The following is an 18296-nucleotide window of genomic DNA, read 5'->3' as shown; positions in this document are numbered from 1 at the left end:
ATAAGTTAATTATAAAATAACTAGATATATTAAGATAGATATTATTTATTATTAAATATATTATTTCCGAAATCCTCTTTTTATTTTTAAAAATAATACTAATAAAATTATTAAATTTATCTATTATATAAATATTCTATATTTTCAAATTCTTATTTTTTAAAATAGTACTATTATTTCTTAAAACCTACCTTAATATTATATATTCTATAATTAAATACTAGTATAGTAATATCTAATATTATAAGTTCTATTAATTTACTAATAATAAATATAATATAGAAGCTACTATTTTATTTATCCAGAATAGTAATACTAGTAAACTTGAATTTTATAGTTCTAGAATTCCGCTTGTATTTATTTCTTCTTTTATATCTAAAATACTTTAGATCTCTAGCTTTTCTTAGTATTTTTATTCTATATCTTTTCTTTTAGAAATATTTACTATATCTATTTCTCTAGTTACTATTATTATATAGCTACTAGGTATTATTTCTATTCTATTTCAGGCTCTTTTTATTCTAATAGTTCTATAATTATTCTTTTTTATATTTCTTTTTACTATAAACTATATTACTTAACCTAATTACTTTTTTAGTAATACTTATATTATTATATAAGCTTAATAGACTATAAATATAAGAATTATTTAGACTACTATTTAGGCTATAGCTTCTTATATTAGTAATAGGCTATCTAGAGTTCTTTAAGGTTTTATAAATTAAAATATAGCCGGATCTAGTCTTATAGAATTATAAACTATAGTTTTATAGCTAGTTTTCTATAAATAGGCATTTAATAATATAAAGAATTAAAGAACTAAATAAATAACTATCTAATTTTCTAAAAAAGTTAATAATAAGTTTTCTCCTATTTCTTTTACTAGATTCTTTATATAAATTCTAATAAATGTTTTTTAATAAATAGCTTTTAATTTAAAATAAATAATTAAGTCTTTTTTACTCTTTCTAATATAGTTTTTTAGTAGCTATTTTCTTATTTCTCTCTTTATATTAGTAGACCTATCTGCTATTATTAATTTATTAATAATATTAATAAACTAGTATTCTATATTAGTTCTAATAATAAAAGAGTCCAGGAACTTATAATTTTACTAGGTTCTATTTAAACTATTTTTAATCTTTCCTATTATAGTATATATTTAGGCTCTAAGAATATCTGGATAATTTTCTTTATTTTATATTAGGATAAGACTTTATATAAAAATATTTATCTTAAAGTTACTTATAAAAAGCTAGAAAATACTTAAAAGAAGATTTTATATAAAGATCTCTATTTTAAAATTACTTATAAAAAGCTAGAAAATACTTAGAAGATATAATAATTTAAAGAGATTAAATAATAGACTAAAAAGGCCTAGAGAGCCCAAAAGAGTATTATTTACTAGTATAAATATAAAACTTTAAAAGTAAAAAGGGATCTAATAAACTAGTAAATAAATAAAAATATATATATAATTCTTTCTTTTAATTCTGGCTTTTATTTTTTATTTCTTCTATAAATCCTTTTTTTGTTTTTAGGTTTAATTAACTTATATATACTAGAATTCTTTTCTATTTACTAATTTCTAGAAGCCATAAGATAATATAAAAAGTACTACTAAAAATACTATTAAAAGTATTATTAAAGCTAATTCTAATAATAATAATAATAATAATAATAATAATAGGCTATTAGATCTTTTTTTAATTTTATTATTCTCTCTTCTAGTAAAGGGAACTATAGTTAATTTTATAGATTATATAAGTATTATTTTATAGTAATAAATATATTATTTCTTTTCCTTATTAGATATAGAGAATTAATAAATATAATATTTTTAGTTTTATAAATAAAACCTAAAGTATTTGGGCTATTACTAGTATTCTATCTATTATATTAAATAGAAGTCTAATTATTATTATTAAACTTTTTAAGCTAATTAACCTTATTTCTCCTAAATAAACCTATTATATAAGGTCTAATAAATTATATATAAATATCTGCCGAGATTAAGGTAATTAAGAAAAAATAGGCCTAATATCTAATATACTTTTTCCTATATTTTATAATTAGCTTAGTATTATTTTAGGTCTTATTTCTTTATAAATATATATATATTTGAAATTTATAATTAATATTTTAAAATAATACTCTTTAATTAGTTTTTATATAATTTAAAAATCAGGCTACTAAATTTAATACTTTTATAATATTCAAATCTATCTAAGTTTATAAAGTCTTATAATTATTAGAACCTTTATAATTCTTTATCTTTTAAATTTAATACCCAAATTATATTATATATTTTATCTTTAATATAAAGGAGGCTTCTAAAAGTCTAGAATTATAAAAGGATTTTTATATTAAAAATATATTAAGAATATATTATATTATAATAATATAATTACAGGTATTTATATATAGATATATAATATATTAGACTAGCTATACTAAAAACCATATTATATTTATATATAAAGTTACTAATTACTTTATATTAATATCAGACCTATATAGTTATATAATTCTATATAATTAGTTAGCTATAGAAAAGCCCTAAAGCCCGAAACTTATAAAGAATCTTAAGGGCTTTAGGGCTTCTAAACTATTACTAGTATCTAGTATTTTTTAAGAAAAAAATATAATATATTTTATAATAGATAACCTATTATAAACTATTTAATTTTTAAATTAAATAAGAAATCTAAGGACCGGACTTGTAATTCAAGTCTTATTAAGGTTATTAAAGTCTTTATTAGCCAGTATTATAGATTTAATAAAAATATTACAAGAATCCTATAAATTCTATTCTAATTTATCTAGAAAATATATATAATATATTTTCTTATTTATTCCGATATTTATATATAATTCCTAAAAGCCGAACTATTATCTAAAAAAGAAATAAAAAGGCTAGACTAATACTTTTAAAAACCAAGGCCTTAATAAGTCTATTTAGAAAAGCTTACTAATTCTTCTAAAAATAATTCAAGAAAAGTTTAAGTTTATTATATATTATAATTTATATAATTAGAAATAGGAACTATTCTAATAGGCTAGAAAGAGTTTCTTATATAGCTTATTTATATAACTAGGAATAGAGACTTGAGTTTATTATATAGAATTACCTATATATAAAGACTCCTATTATAAACTCCTTATTTGAATTAATTAGTTAAACCTATTTTTAATACTAAGTCTTTATTAAGGTAACTTCCTGTTTCCAGAGGCTTTAAATAAAATAGTTAATAAGTTTCTTAGCTATTAGCCAAGACTTATTAGCTAGAAAATCTATAAATAGTAAATAAGATTATAAAATAGAACTCTTCTAATTATAATATTAAGACATTTTACTATAGTATAAAATAATTAAATATAAAAGCCCTATTAAATATAATATATCTCGAACTATAAGTTTATAAAATAGATATAGAAAGTCTTAGTATTTAACTAGTACTATAGTCTGGTTTAAAGGTATTTATTATTCTTTATATTTAATTTAATAGAAATAAAAAGTATTTATATTTTAATTCAAGAAATAATTAGGACTTTTATATAGATTTAGAATAGCGGTTTACTTTATAAAAAGAAAATAGACTAGAAATACTTATATTATATTAATTTTTGGAAAGAGTTATAATAAATATTATAATTCCTGGAATACTTTTAAAAAAGCTTTCTCAAACCAAAATAAGCTAGTTTATAATCCCGAAAGATCTATAGGAATCTTATATATCCGAAAGTATAAGTATTTAAAATAAATACTATTTAAGTTCTAATTTATAATAAAAGAAAAATAAAATATATAAAATAAAATATATAAAATAAAATATATAAAATAAAATATATAAAATAAAATATATAAAATAAAAGTAAAATAAAATATTCGGGTATTTAATAAATAGAAAGCCTAATTATAAATTATAAGAACTAGTACTAATTAGATATATATATAATAATATTAAAAGAGAGATAAGGTAAAGGAAACTAAAAAATAAATTAGTATATATTTTATAAAAGTAAATAGGGAAATATCTAAATAGCCCGAAAGTAAGAAATATATATTAAAGAAATCGAGATTAGAGAAAAAAGGGCTATTTCCTATAAGAATAAGTTAGTATATATTCCAAAATAAAGAATAGGAGTATTTAGTAATAGCCCAAAAGCTTTTATAAATATTAAAAGAGGAGAGGAGGTATTAAAATTCGGAAGAATCTAAACAGAAGTTAGCCTCTTTTTTAGAAGTTTAAGAGAGGGTATTTCCAAAAGGCCCGAAAGTATAAGAGATATTAGAAAAGGAAAGAAGGTATTAAAGTTCAAAGAAATCTAAACAAGAGTTAGCCTCTTTTTTGGAAGTTCAAAAGAGAATATTCCTAAAGGGCCCGAAGATATAAGAGGTATTAGAAAAGAAGAGAAAGAAATATTAGAAAAGGAGAGAAAGGATCTAAAATTTAGTTTTCTAAGAAGTAAGTGGGTTAAAGACTTATAGTATAGGAGTTCTGAATAAAAGTGACCCGGAAGTAGTAATCAGGTACTAGCTTTAGTATTATTAGTAGAAGTATTAAAGAAAGAGGAGTTCGAAAGAGGAGTTCGGAAGAGGAATTCGGAAAAGGGGTTTAAAGGAAGAATTCAAAGGAGGGGTTTAGAGAAGAGGAGAGAAGAAGGAAGAGAGAAAGATTATAAGATAGTTAGATACTAGCTCTTGGTATTAATAGTAGAAGTATTAAAGGAGAAGGGGTTCGGAGAAAGGGTTTAAAGAAGGGGTTTAGAGAAGGAGTTTAGAAAAGGAAAGAAAGATTATAAGATAGTTAGATACTAGCTCTTAATATTAATAAAAATATTAATAAAAGTATTAATAAAAGTATTAATAGAGAAGGTATTAGTAAAAAGTAGAAGCTCTTAGTATTAATAATAAAATCGAAAAAATATAAAAGAAAAATAAAGATTTTAAAACAAAAATAGAATAGAGTTATAATTTTATAAAAAATAAAATTACTAATACGGGATAGTTATATTATTATATAATTCTATATTTACTTTTATTATTTATTAAAAATATATATCTTTTAGAAAAAAGTTTTATTTAGAATTTTTAAGCCTCTTTAATTTAATAATTATATATTCGAAAAATAAAAAATAAATATAATTATATATACTAGAATAAGGGAATTTTTTTATTTAAAAATTATAATTATAGTATTATTAAATATAGAGATATAGAAGTTTATATAATAAGCTATATATAGAGATTTAAAGAGATTTAAAGAGATTTAAATTACCTTAAATTATTTATAATTAGTAAAGTAAATTAGCTAACTATATAGGTTAAATATAGTTTAATTATTATTAGTATATTTTGGCTTTTATAAATTAATAAAAGAAAGAATATTTATATCTTTATTTTTATAATTATAATACCTAAAATTATAATTTTTTTAATATTTAAATATATTTAATCTAGGGCTATTAAATACTAATATTTTTATTTTTAGGTATTATTTATTATAAATTTATTTAAATTTAAATAATTATATTAAATATATATCTTTATATCCCAAAAATAAATAATAAAGATATAGCTATACTAGCTTTAACTTTAGCCTTAACCTTAATCTTAATTTCTTTCTAAAAACAATTTTAATTCTAATATATAATACTATTATTAAAACTTTCTTTTATTAAAAATATATTAAATATAATTTTAGATAATAGCTCTAGTAAAAATAAAAGTAATAGGAAAGGTAATAAAGCTATAAATAAACGGAAAAATAATATTTATAATATATCTTCTAATAATTCAGACTTAGCCTATAATATCCTTTTCTATTAATATATTTAACTAATAAACTCCTTTATTTCTTAATCTCTTCCTTATATATAACCTTTTTTTCCTCTTTCTTTTCTATAATAATACTTTAATTTCCTTATACTATCTAATAATATTATTAAAATAGTAAAGCGAATTAATAATAAGGCTAAAGTTAGAAAAATAAAGCTATACTAGGGCAAGAAGCTAAAAGAATTAGAGAAAGGTAAGGCAAATCTGGAGGCAAGTTTAATATATACTTATAAAACCGAATTCTTTTAAGCTTATACTACTTATAGTAATAAAAAGAGGCCAAGAGGCCCTTTCAAATTCTATATAATTATAAAAGGCAAATTTAATAGTACTTATATAAATTATAAATATAATAATAATAGTAAAATCTATACTTTCTATTAACTTAATACTAATTCTACTAAGTCTGGAAAGCCTTGCTCCGTATCTATAAAACCCTTTATACTAAAGCCTCGACCGCCTATAAGATATAGAAAGCGAGTATAAAGACAGATATAAGATTAGAAGGCAATAGGGAAGGAGATTATAGTAGAGAAGGGTAAGGATACTAGAGGAGAAGGGAACAAAGGAGATATAGATAATTCGAGTAATATAGGTAGTACTCGAGCTCCCGCTTAAATGCACGCCCCGCTTAAATACACGCTTTACTAATAAACCACCCCCTCTCTTTAAACACCCACAAAATGATTAACGAAGATGATATAAAGAAGGCTCTGGCCGAAATCAAAAGCTCTAAAGCTCCTAATTATGCTATAATAGCCAGAAAGTATGGATTAACGCGATCTATGCTATCCAGACGCGCCAGAGGACAAACTACCTCCCGAGCGGAATTCCAGTTCCAAATCCACTAATATCTTACTAATGCTCAAGAGCGTGTTCTAATTAATTAAATCAATTGCCTTACCGAGCGCGAGATCCCTCTAACTAGTCAAATAGTCAAGAACTTCGCAGAAGAGATAATTAGACACGCTATGGGGAAGAACTAGGTTTCTCAATTTTGCCGGCGGTACTAAAGCGAGCTAAAAAGCTTATATTTACGTAATATCGAGAATTAACGTGTCAAGGGCAAATATGGCCCTATATATAAGTTATTTTTTAATCTAGTTAAGTACCCTTTTATATTACTTTATTATATTTCACGAGAATTACCTACTAACATATATCCTACCCTAGTTACTCCAAGCCATTAAACATAACCATATTACGGCTAATAACGTATATAATTAGGATAAAAAGGGCTTCTTAATTAGGGTTATGCGAGTAATAAAGAGAATTATATCTAAAGAGGCATATAAATCAGGGAGGGTTAAGCAAGCTATCCATAATAGAAATCGCGAATTTATTACTTGCTTAGCATATGTCTCTATAATTAGAAAAAGGGTTCCTGTAACCCTATTATATACTAGCAAATCGTTTAATTTACGGAATACCTGGGTATAAGATTTACAAGAGCAAGACAACTTCTTTTTTAGTATATTAAGCAATGGATAGAGTAGTAATATATGGGGGCTTTAATGGCTTACCAAGGTCTTTAAACCAGCCACACGACCTTCTTCTCCTCATACGAAGCGCCTTTTAATTATTAATAGCTATTTAAGCCATATAAATATAATATTTATTAATAAATATTAGGACCTTTATATTATACTTCTTGTTTTACCTTCTCACTTAATACATTAACTTTAACCTTTAGATATAGTACTTTTTGGTCTTTTATCCCTTACATACTCAAAGGAACTTAATAAATAATAAGAATAGAGCCTTGGCTACTCGTTAATAAAGAAGAAATAATTCCTAAAGCTATTTCGTCTAGCCTGGAATAGTGCCTTTATGATAGAGAATATTCAGAAGGCATTCGCGAAGCCTAGTATTTGGCCATATAATCCTGCTCTTGTTTTAAAGGTTATTTGCCGTCTAATTACTTCCCTAGAGGCCATTTAACCTGTACCTTTATTAATTCAATAATTAAAGACTCCACGATCTGCGAAATTAATTCAATACTTCCAAGCTAACTTTCGCAAAAATCCGTCCCAAGCAAAGCTTGAGAAGCTCTTTAGAGCTAATAAAGAGCTAGCTGCACAAGCCGCACTCGATAGATATATAAAGGAAGGGTTACTTGAGGCATTAAAGGACGAAAAAAAGAGTAAGGCTCGTGGGAAGCGGCTAAATATCTTGGGGAAGGAGCATATAAAGCCAATACTCTTCTCTGCAGATAATGTTCGACGTGTACAGGAGCTTTTTGCTAAAAAGGAGGTATTTGCGAAATCTGAACGGATACGAATTAATACTAAAAAGGCTACCCAAGCTCTTAAAAAGCAAAAGAACGAAGCTGAGAAGGCAGAGAAGGCTCTACAAGTAGTAGTGAGGGGGGAGAATATCGATAAAGTGAGAATTGAGGAGAAGGCTGAATTACAAGCTCAAAAAGAGAAGGAAGCTAAGTAAAAGAAGGTTCCAAAGGCTTTTCCAGTGAGAATTAAGACTCCTGCAAAACCTAGAAAGGTACCAGTTCTCAAAAAGAAGGTTATTTCCTTTATTAATGGTAATATTAATGGGGGGGTCCTAGAAACACCGGTAAAACAGAGCTCCCGGGGGCGTGCGATAAAACCACGGGTGATTTTTGAGAAGGGGTCTAATTAATTTGGGATATTATTTATTAGCTATTAATCTATCTCTGTTTTTGATTTCAAGCTAATTGGTCTTGTGGTTAATTAATAATTTAATTTAGAAGTAGGTGAGAGTGAGGAAAAAAGTTGGTGGGGGCGCGTGCATTTAAGCGGGGCGTGCATTTAAGCGGGAGCTCGAGTACGGAGGATACAGAGAGTAAGGGAGATGGAGATGTGCCTCGTAATCCATGGGATTTGCCTTACGGACCACGCAAGCTAAGGGGGGGCTAGGAATAGTCGAGAATAAGGCGTATATACTATACTTTTTTTTTTTTAGTAAGGTATGGGGAGGGGGGGGGGGGGTGCGGGCGCGAAAATCAAAAAATCAGAAAATCACTTTTCGCTTCTCGGTTTTGTCGACTAGCCCGCTAATGGCCTCAGTAGCCCCGGCGAATCATGGTCCAGCCAACCCACAACACTACATTGGCCGGATGGTCTTCCTGCACGATGCAAAGTTGCTTTGCGGTACGATTGTCTCAGAGATCACCGTGATGACAGATGTCCGCGATTTTACAAACATTTGGCTTGTTCAGATAGGTGTAATCTTTCCAGTTTTTGTTTTTGGTGTGATTGTGGCTTTGCTGGGGTCCTACAGGTGAAAGGCTGCTATCCATTTGGCCAAACTTGCAGGCTTAGCCTCCACTTCCATCTCGAACGCGTGGCGGAGCCGTCACCTGCGCCTCTACGAAGCACCAATTCTGCAACACTAACAAAATCATAACATCCCCATTGGCTGAAGCTGAGACAGCCCGCACAATTGGGCGACGCCCACATAGTCTGCCCGCTAATTATACTTTTCGAGTGACACTTTGAAAGATAAAGGATGCTATTCCTGTGACATGCATTCCGAGCCTTGTGTTATCATAAGATACAGGTGTTGCTAAAAATAATCCCAACCCTAATATATCAGCTTACTTCTAGGAGCCTTGTCTTCCAAGACTTGGAATTGCTTAGTTTAAAGCTGCAAACGATGTCAACCCCAACCACTCCAATGGCTGCGCTGATAACCCCAGCACCCAGGCATAAAATCGGAGCGAGAGATGATGGCCCTCTCCTTGGTTACTTTATAGCTGGATCGTCAAGTGAGTATAATGTTCAACGACCGATTTCTAATTCTCCTCAGTGACTTTGCACCAGCACAAACACTCTCTTGTGGTAACGGCAACCTCTTCACTACTTCAAGCGCCTATGGTGGCTGCTATGGAACCGATTATGTTGCTTCAACAAGCACATTGGACTACGGCTGCACCCAGGCGACGACTCGGAATGGTGTTCAAAGTGGAGGTGTCGTAACATGGTACGGAAAATAAAGAACATCTTGCGTTTGCGAACATTATTTTGATAAAAATACAGTGTGCCAGGCAGTGTGTTCTGGACTTGCATTACCCAAACGATCTTCGCAACGTTCCCAAACATCTCGCCAGTCACGAATTACTTTTGTGGAGGAAGTTATTCGGCCTTGACTATTTATCGTGACTTTCCATCTACTTTGAGCTCAACATTGACCTCAAGCTCCTGTAAGTACAATGCTGCAATGGGTAGCACGTGGTCACTGACATTGACTGATAGCGCAGTCCTCGAGCTCCACCTTCACAAGCCCCTTCTCTACAACCCCGACAGCACCATCCCCCACACAGTCAACTGAACCACCTCATCAGTCACCAAGCAGCGTGGCTTGGATCTCCGGCCCTGTCATCGGCGCCGTCGCCTTGATAGCCTTTGTCTCCTTTGCTATATGGTACATTCGCAACCAACGACGAAAACGTAGCACTTTGCAGGAATACCGACTATCATACATTACACAGCAGGAGGAACAAAAGCATATGATGGGCATGGTAGGATCTAGTTCCGCGAGAAATGAGTTGCCGTGAAGTCTCCGCTTCGTAAAATAAAAAGAGTTAATAGGTCTTATATATCAGCTTATCTTTCTTATAATAGCTTTACTTATATAGCAATTACCCGGCTTTAGATTAATAAAATATCTCCTTTTTATACCTCTGTTATATTTAATTATTTAATTTATATTATATTCTTTTATATATAAGCTAAATATACTTAACGTATTTCTTATAATTTCTATTAGTAGAAGTATAGGTATATAGCCTAAGTAATATATAGGAAATAAATACAATAACTTATAAATACTAGAAGGGCAGGTTTATTTTATAATAGAGTATATAAAGTTCGAAAGAATAAACTTATAAAACGAGAGCTTTAAAATTTACCGGAAATAAGCGACTTATATTATATATTTGCTTTAATTAATATACTTTATTTATAAGTCAATTAATACTAAAGAAACTATTATAAAAACTTAAGGTTTAGAACTCTATTTTTTAAGGGGTTAATTATAATTAAAGTAACCTAAGTATAGCTTTTTACTTAATAAGTTAAATAATTTATATAATTATATACTTAAAATAGCTATTATAAGTTATATCTTTATATATTAATAAAACTTATGTCGTATGTACGGGTACTAGGGAGCTTAGCTTCGCTTACTCAGCGGCCCCTTTTATTTAGCTAGATCCAGAGGCTTCCTTTAGAGCTTCTTTTAATCAGACAACCACTTATGCAAATCACTATTCCTTGCTATTTTGCGATAACTTATTCTATACTATCCGGGCTTTTATAAAGAAATAATAGCTTATAATAAGTTAAACTACTTTCTTTTAGTTAAAAATAGCTTTTAAGTAAAAATTAAATAACCTAGTAATTAAATAACCAAGTAATTAAATAACCTAGTAATTAAATAACCTAGTAATTAAATAACCTAGTAATTAAATAACCTAGTAATTAAATAACCTAGTAATTAAATAACCTAGTAATTAAATAATCTAGTAATTAAATAACCTAGTAATTAAATAACTTAGTAATTAAATAATCTAGTAATTAAATAAGTTACTAATACTTAAATAATATTTTCTTTTTAATAATTTTATTTTATATATATTTTATTTTATATATATTTTATTTTATATATATTTTATTTTATATATATTTTATTTTATATATATTTTATTTTATATATATTCTATTTTACATATATTTTATTCTAACTTCTTTATTTTTAAATACTAATCTTATAAATATAAATAGCTAGTTTATAATTACGAAATATACTTTAAGTATTTTAAAAAGATATATAATATTATTTAAATTTTATTTTTCTTTATAAGTCTTTTCTTATATTTCTTATTATATCTTTTAAACCTAAAAGTTATTTCTTAATTATTTTATTTTATTTACTAGAAATAAATACTTATTTAATTATAAATATAATATTAGCTCGTAAATTTAATAAATATAAAACTTAATTAGAAAAAGTTGTAGCTTTTATAAAGATTATAAATTAATTTTCTTTTTTAATAATAATCTTTATAATAATATAAGAGTTCTTATTTCTTAATAAATATAAATAAGTAAATCTTCTTATTAGTTTATATATAACTAGCCCGGTTATATAATATATCTATACTATTATAAATATTATAAATTTATTATATTACTCTTAATTAGACTAGCTTAACTAAAGCGGAATATTAATATTATAATTCTTATTATTATAAAACCTGAGCTTTAGATTTAGAAAGCAGATTAGAATAGCTTTATTCTAATAATACTAAACTAAGAAAAGAAGTATATATAAATATATAAATACCAGATAAGTATATAAACTAGTCTAACCTAATATAGTCTAGTATATTATATATAGAGAATATATAATAGCTATAGAATATATAACTATAATATTTACTTTTTTTTATAATAATTATTTATTTATTATAATCTATATAATTAATATTTTATAAATATATAATAGTACTATATCTTTTATAATAAACTAATACTTTTATTTCTTTTAAAAATTCTTACGGGATTTAAGAATAATTAAGAATTAAGGCTATTATTATAATAAAGAAAAATAAATACCTAAAAATAAAAACTCGAGCTATTTAATAAATAGCTAGCTAGATTTAATATTAAAATAAGGAAAAGAAAGTTAAAGAAAGAAAGTTATATATATAAAAGTATATTATATAATTACTAGTTATATATATTAGTATATTTTAATTTTTCTTATTATATTACTATTAGTTTACTAGAAATATATCGTATTATTATATAGTTATAAAATACTAATTATATAAGGTTAGTAAAGTTATTATTTAGAAGTAGAGATTATAGTATTATAGTATTAATATATAATTCCTAAATCTGCTAAGCCTAAAGGAATCTAGTTTACTAGTCGAGTTACTAATAAGATATAAGGTTATATAACTATATCCCGTATCCTATATCTTATAACTATATATATAACTTCTAAAAAAAATAGCTATACTAATATTAGAAACTCTTTAAAAAACACGAAAAACAGAAAATAGTACCCTCTTCTAATTATATACAAATTCCCTAATTCGGCCTAGTACCAGATCTCCTAAATACTATATATCTATATTATTTTTAAGGTTTTAGTTATATACTAAAGCCGTAGCCTTTTATATATAACTTCTTCTTCTATAATATTTTCTTATCTTATATATCTATTTCCTATTCTATTTATATTTAACCTATTCCTCTATATCTAATTATATTATATTCGTATTAATAAGGTATTTAAAGGCATTTAATAGCTTTGATTTCATTATAGAATTAGTAGAATTTAATTCTCTTTTAATTTACTTAACTTCTATAATCTCTTATTATTTATATATTTAATAAAAATATATTATATTAATTATTAGGTATTTCTCTCAAATAGTACCTAATTTAATAAGGTATTTATATAACGACTTTGAATCCGTATAAATAACTAGTAGTAGTTCTATTTCTAGTATTTTATTAATTATAGATTTAACTAAAGTACCTATATTAAAACTATAAGCTATATTATAAAGTTCCGAAACTAGAATACTTCTAGTAACTCTCTTATATTTAGTAAAGAACTAGTAAATAATATTAGTATATCTAATTCTATTTACTAGAACTAGAATATATCTAATTTAAAAAAAAGATCTTTATTATTTATAAATAAAGTATTTATAAAAATAATTAAATATAGGAACTTCTTTACTAGCTTTATAAATCTTAGTTCTCTAGTAATATTCTCAAATTACTATTAAATATACTTATTAAATACCTTTATATTAGTTTCCGAGAGATTAATAGCTTAAGTAATAATTAATAAGTTATATAAAGCTTCTAGTTAATAGACTAATATAATATATACTTTTCTAATATATTAAGTAATATATTAGTTCTTAATAGAGAAATTTTAATAAATAGTACTTCTATTACTTATAATAATAGTATTTTTTATAGAAATAATTCGGAGGTTTTTATACTAGTATTCCTATATAAGAGTAATTCTAGTAATATATATATAAATAATACTTCTATTAAACTTGAGATTATAATTAAAAGTAAGAGATTTATATTTCTTAGTTAAGAACTTAGCCTTATAGAGCTTTAATTACTTTGCCTTTATAAAATTATTAGTTCTAATAAATAAGATATTATTAGTTTAAAAGCTAATAATTCTAAAGAATTCCTTACTATAGAAAAAGCAAGAGTTATAAGTTAACTATTTTATAAAAAGCTCATTAATATAGTAGAAATAGTAAGTCTTAAACTAGTAGTTCCCAGCTTCTAGTATATTATATAATAGTTTTATAACCTTTAGAATAGAATCGTTTTTTAGATTTAGTTCACTAGTAAATTTATAGAGTAAATTAATATAGAAATTATAATTAAATAAGATTATTAATTAGATATAAGCTTGTAAGATATTATATAAATATAATTCTATAATATCTATTATTATAATAATAATACTAAAGATAATTCTCTAGCTAATATATTAAATAATAAGTAATTATATGAATATTATATATTTCTTATTATTATTATAGGCTTAAATAACTAGTCTCGATTTCTTAAGCTCTCTTTCTATATCTAGTATATTAAATAAATAGAATAGAATAGAATAATAGCTATTATTCTTATTTTATATATTATTCGAGTTATTTATAAATAACTTAAATAATATATATAATCTATATATATAATTAAGCTAGCCTAATTAAGTCAGGCTTTAGGGAACCCGTACCTAGTACTACCAAATACTACCTTATTACTTAATTAGGTAGTAATAGTACTTAATAAATAAATCGAACCTTAGTAATAATTAGTTTATTTATTATAGAAAATCTGTATTTAAATAGCCTTATATAAGGCTACTTAATATATACCTTAGTTCTTTTTTTTAATTTAAATATATACTAATTTATTACTTTTTATATAACTTTTATATAGTTATTTATAGTTATTTAAGTTATTTATAAATAATTATTCTATTTTACTTAAATTATTTAAGATATTTATTACTCTTATTTTATTTAAGTTATTTATAAATTATTTATAAATAAATCGAATAACTTAAATAATTCTTTAATATACTATTCGTATTCTTATTCTTAATCTTATTAATAAACCGGGAGTTAAAGATATATATTTCTTTTAGTACCTGAGATTTAGAAGTAATCTTAAATATATTCTTTTTTAGAAGGCTAATAACTTTAACTTAACGGGAATTCTTATATAATCTATTATTTTATAGAAATACTATAATATCCGGAGTCTTATAAGGGTATTCTTTATTATACTTTAGTAAAATAGCAGAAATAGTAAGAGAAATCATACTTATATTACCTTTAGCCTTATTATTAGATTCGGGAATAGGTTTAGGTTCGGAGTTATTAGTAATAACCTTAATATTCCCTATATAAAAGGGCTTTATAAAGGTTAAACGAAAGATAGTATTACTATATAATAGAGCTAGTATATAGTTCTCTCTATTAATAGCTACTAGTTTATATAGTCTATTCTAATTATTAGATTAACTAGTATTTCCTTTATACTAAATAAGAATATCCGAATTCAGAAATAGTTTATAGATATTAGTAATACTAGAACTATTTCGGGTATTTAAAGTATTTGTAATTTAATATCTAGTTTAAAGCTTTTGAATTTCTATTATTACTTTCTTAAGTACTACTAATTACTATAATATAGTAAATAATAAAGTATTATATTCGGTTATTTGAGATAAAATACTATAAACTAAAAGAATTAGAATAATATTATTAGGTTCTATAAAATTATTAATAGCTTTAAAAGCTATTTAAAATATAATATCTTTATTAATTCTATTAACTTTAGCTATAATAATAAAATAAATATATTAAATCAGGCTATAATAATATTCTATAATTTTAATAAAGTTATAAGCTTTTATAAAAATAACTTTAATCTTAGTTCCTATAATATTTATAAGTTAAGTAAACTACTTTCCGGTATCTATTATAATCTAATTAAAAAGGCCTAAATAGTTATTAATTTAGTATTATTTAAATATATTCTAAATATATATTATACTAATATTCTAGAACTATTAGCTAGCTTAATATTAAGTATCTTTATTAATAATATAGAATATAGGCTTACTAAAAATATAGAAAATATTAATAATAATAAAGTAATTAAAACTAATATTATCTTTTAGATTAAACTTGAATTAGTCGGGTAATTAGCTATATTTCTAGTATTACTTATAGTATTTTATAAGATACTTAAGGGCTTCTATATTAATATTATAACTTGCTTATTCTAGTATATTTCGGGGCTTATTAATAAATAAATAACTAAAATAAGAATATAGATATTATAATTTAATCTTTATAAAAAAGCAGGAATTATAAATAAATAATTCGGAAATAAAGCCTTATAATATAGTATTTTAAAGCAGAAAAAAATATCCGAAATATTATATTATAAATATATATTTTCTAGTAAAAGTAATAAGATAATTAGTAAGATTATTAAAGTAGATTCCTAGCTTGTCTATATTAGCTAAACTAAGTAAAAATAGAGTTTTTAAGAATATAATATAGAATTATACTTACCTAATTAATATATTTATTATTATAGATCTAATAGAAAATATAGATCTAATACTAAACTAGATATTAACTTAACCTTTAGTAATTTTATTAAGTTTAATACTATTATTAGTTTATTAGAAAGCTTGGAATTAGTTAGAACTAGTAATTAAATATCTAAAGGCTCCGGTATTAATTATAACTCTATAAAAGTAGTAAGTATTATATCTTAATATACTATTAATTATAAAAGTCTAGATATTTTCTATTAAAGATTTAATAAACTCTAATATATAGTTTTTGCCTATTATCTAGTATATAAAGGAAAGAGAAATAAGGTTATCTATAAAAGTATTAGCTATAGTTATTAGTAGAATAGAAGTAGTAGAAATAGCTAAAAAGCTCTTAACTAATATAAAATAAAAATCTAAATAATATTTCTCTTTTTTATTTATTTCTACTAATAAAGCTTTAAAAGTATTATTTACTAGTTTATTCTTATTACTATTATTACCCTTTTTGCCTTTAGCTATAGTAATATACTATATATAAATATTACTAAAGTATTTATTAAAGTTATAGGTATTTTGAAATCTGAACTAATAAATATTTCTATTCCTAAATCAAGTCTTTTTAGTCTCTTATTTCTCTAATATATATTTCTATAAGTAGTATTTAGGCTTTTTATATATAAAACATAACTTTAAGATATAATTATTATAATTATAAGGCTTAAAATAGTTATTACGGGTTCTAAAGTTATAGTTAAATTCGTATTAATAATTTCTAAAGAAATAATAGCTTAGAGAATTCTAAAAATAGTATTATTAATTAGTAAAAAAGATTTCGAGATTAGTTTATTATTTGCTTTTATATATAATAATAAATAACTAGAACTTATTAATAAGCTAGCCGAGATTTATAAAAGGATCTAAAATTATATATCTATATATTCAAAAGCCTTAGTAAAAGATAATAATTTTATTATAAAGAAATTTAGTATTTTATAAATTAAATATAAAACTATATTATAATTAATATAGTTTATTAATTAGTAATTAAATAGTTTTAAAAATTATTTTTTCCGGGAATTTAGCTATTATAAAAGCTAATATAATAGTATTTTATATATCTAAATTTCGATATTTAAATTTAGAGCCTTTAAAAAAGCTATAAATATTAATATAAGCCTTTTTATATATATATATTAAGAGAACTAGTTATTATAGAAATAGTTTTAAGCTAGTTCCTTTAATATAATAGAAAAGGCTCGCATTAATACCTCTTATAAAAGCTCTATATATTAATAGATATTAAGGAAAATAGTAAGTTTATAATTAAAATTACTATTAGATCTATTATATTTTTATTTTTTAATATAGATTTTAATAATTTCTCTAATAAATCTTATAATTAAAAGAAATTAGAAATTATTTAAATATAGTTATAATAGTAGTAATAGAACTAGTAAAAGTATACTATTTATTTCTAAAGCTTTTATACTAGTATATAAATCTAATAGAGATATAGAATATAGTAATAAAAGAGATAATAAAAGAAGTAATAGTATAGAAATATTAAAAATAATAAGTTCTAAATACTTATTCTTTATAAGAATAATAAACCCTAATAGAATTAGTTCCTTAATAAATATTATAAGTATAAGATCTAGGGCCTGGAAAATATAATTAGACTATTTCTATCTTAATAATTTAAAGCTAAAGAGAAAAAAGAATCCCGAAAGAGCCTCGGATCTAAATAATTACAAGCTATATATGGGCCTATATACTAGCTTAAGCTCGGGATCACGTATAATAATTAGGTAACTATAGATGCCTTACTTAGATACTA

At 23.8% G+C, this 18296-nt stretch overlaps 3 protein-coding genes across 3 annotated transcripts; all 3 read left to right on the top strand.

Annotated features, from left to right (window-relative positions):
- Positions 1 to 6525: 6525 nt before the first annotated feature.
- K444DRAFT_725734 (uncharacterized protein) lies at positions 6526 to 6693 on the top strand (the record flags this gene model as incomplete). Its single annotated transcript, XM_024888654.1, has 1 exon — positions 6526 to 6693. One exon carries the CDS (start codon positions 6526 to 6528, stop codon positions 6691 to 6693), a length of 168 nt encoding a protein of 55 aa, XP_024735375.1.
- A 376-nt stretch (positions 6694 to 7069) lies between these two features.
- Positions 7070 to 7474, top strand: K444DRAFT_532164 (uncharacterized protein; the record flags this gene model as incomplete). Its single annotated transcript, XM_024875059.1, has 2 exons — positions 7070 to 7276; positions 7412 to 7474. Coding segments are annotated over 2 exons (270 nt in total), but the record flags the coding sequence as incomplete, so codon positions are not given.
- A 1886-nt stretch (positions 7475 to 9360) lies between these two features.
- On the top strand, positions 9361 to 10498 carry K444DRAFT_614237 (uncharacterized protein). The gene is made up of 4 exons (XM_024880504.1): positions 9361 to 9587; positions 9643 to 9802; positions 9859 to 10022; positions 10075 to 10498. The coding sequence occupies exons 1-4, from the start codon at positions 9476 to 9478 to the stop codon at positions 10374 to 10376; spliced, it is 738 nt and encodes a 245-aa protein (XP_024735373.1). The 5' UTR covers positions 9361 to 9475; the 3' UTR covers positions 10377 to 10498.
- The last annotated feature ends 7798 nt before the right edge of the window (positions 10499 to 18296 follow it).

Source organism: Hyaloscypha bicolor (genome assembly GCF_002865645.1).
Source record: "Hyaloscypha bicolor E unplaced genomic scaffold K444scaffold_92, whole genome shotgun sequence".
NCBI classification, from domain to species: domain Eukaryota; kingdom Fungi; phylum Ascomycota; class Leotiomycetes; order Helotiales; family Hyaloscyphaceae; genus Hyaloscypha; species Hyaloscypha bicolor.
Note: the sequence above shows the minus strand (reverse complement) of the source record. Positions and strands in the feature narration are given on the sequence as shown.

Bases quoted from the DNA above. Each gene is read 5' to 3' on its own strand.
- K444DRAFT_614237 (XM_024880504.1), top strand. From the start codon at position 9,476: ATGTCAACCCCAACCACTCCAATGGCTGCGCTGATAACCCCAGCACCC. The intron at 9,803-9,858 runs GTACGGAAAATA...ATAAAAATACAG, and splicing joins AGTGGAGGTGTCGTAACATG to TGTGCCAGGCAGTGTGTTCT. The intron at 10,023-10,074 runs GTAAGTACAATG...ATTGACTGATAG, and splicing joins AACATTGACCTCAAGCTCCT to CGCAGTCCTCGAGCTCCACC.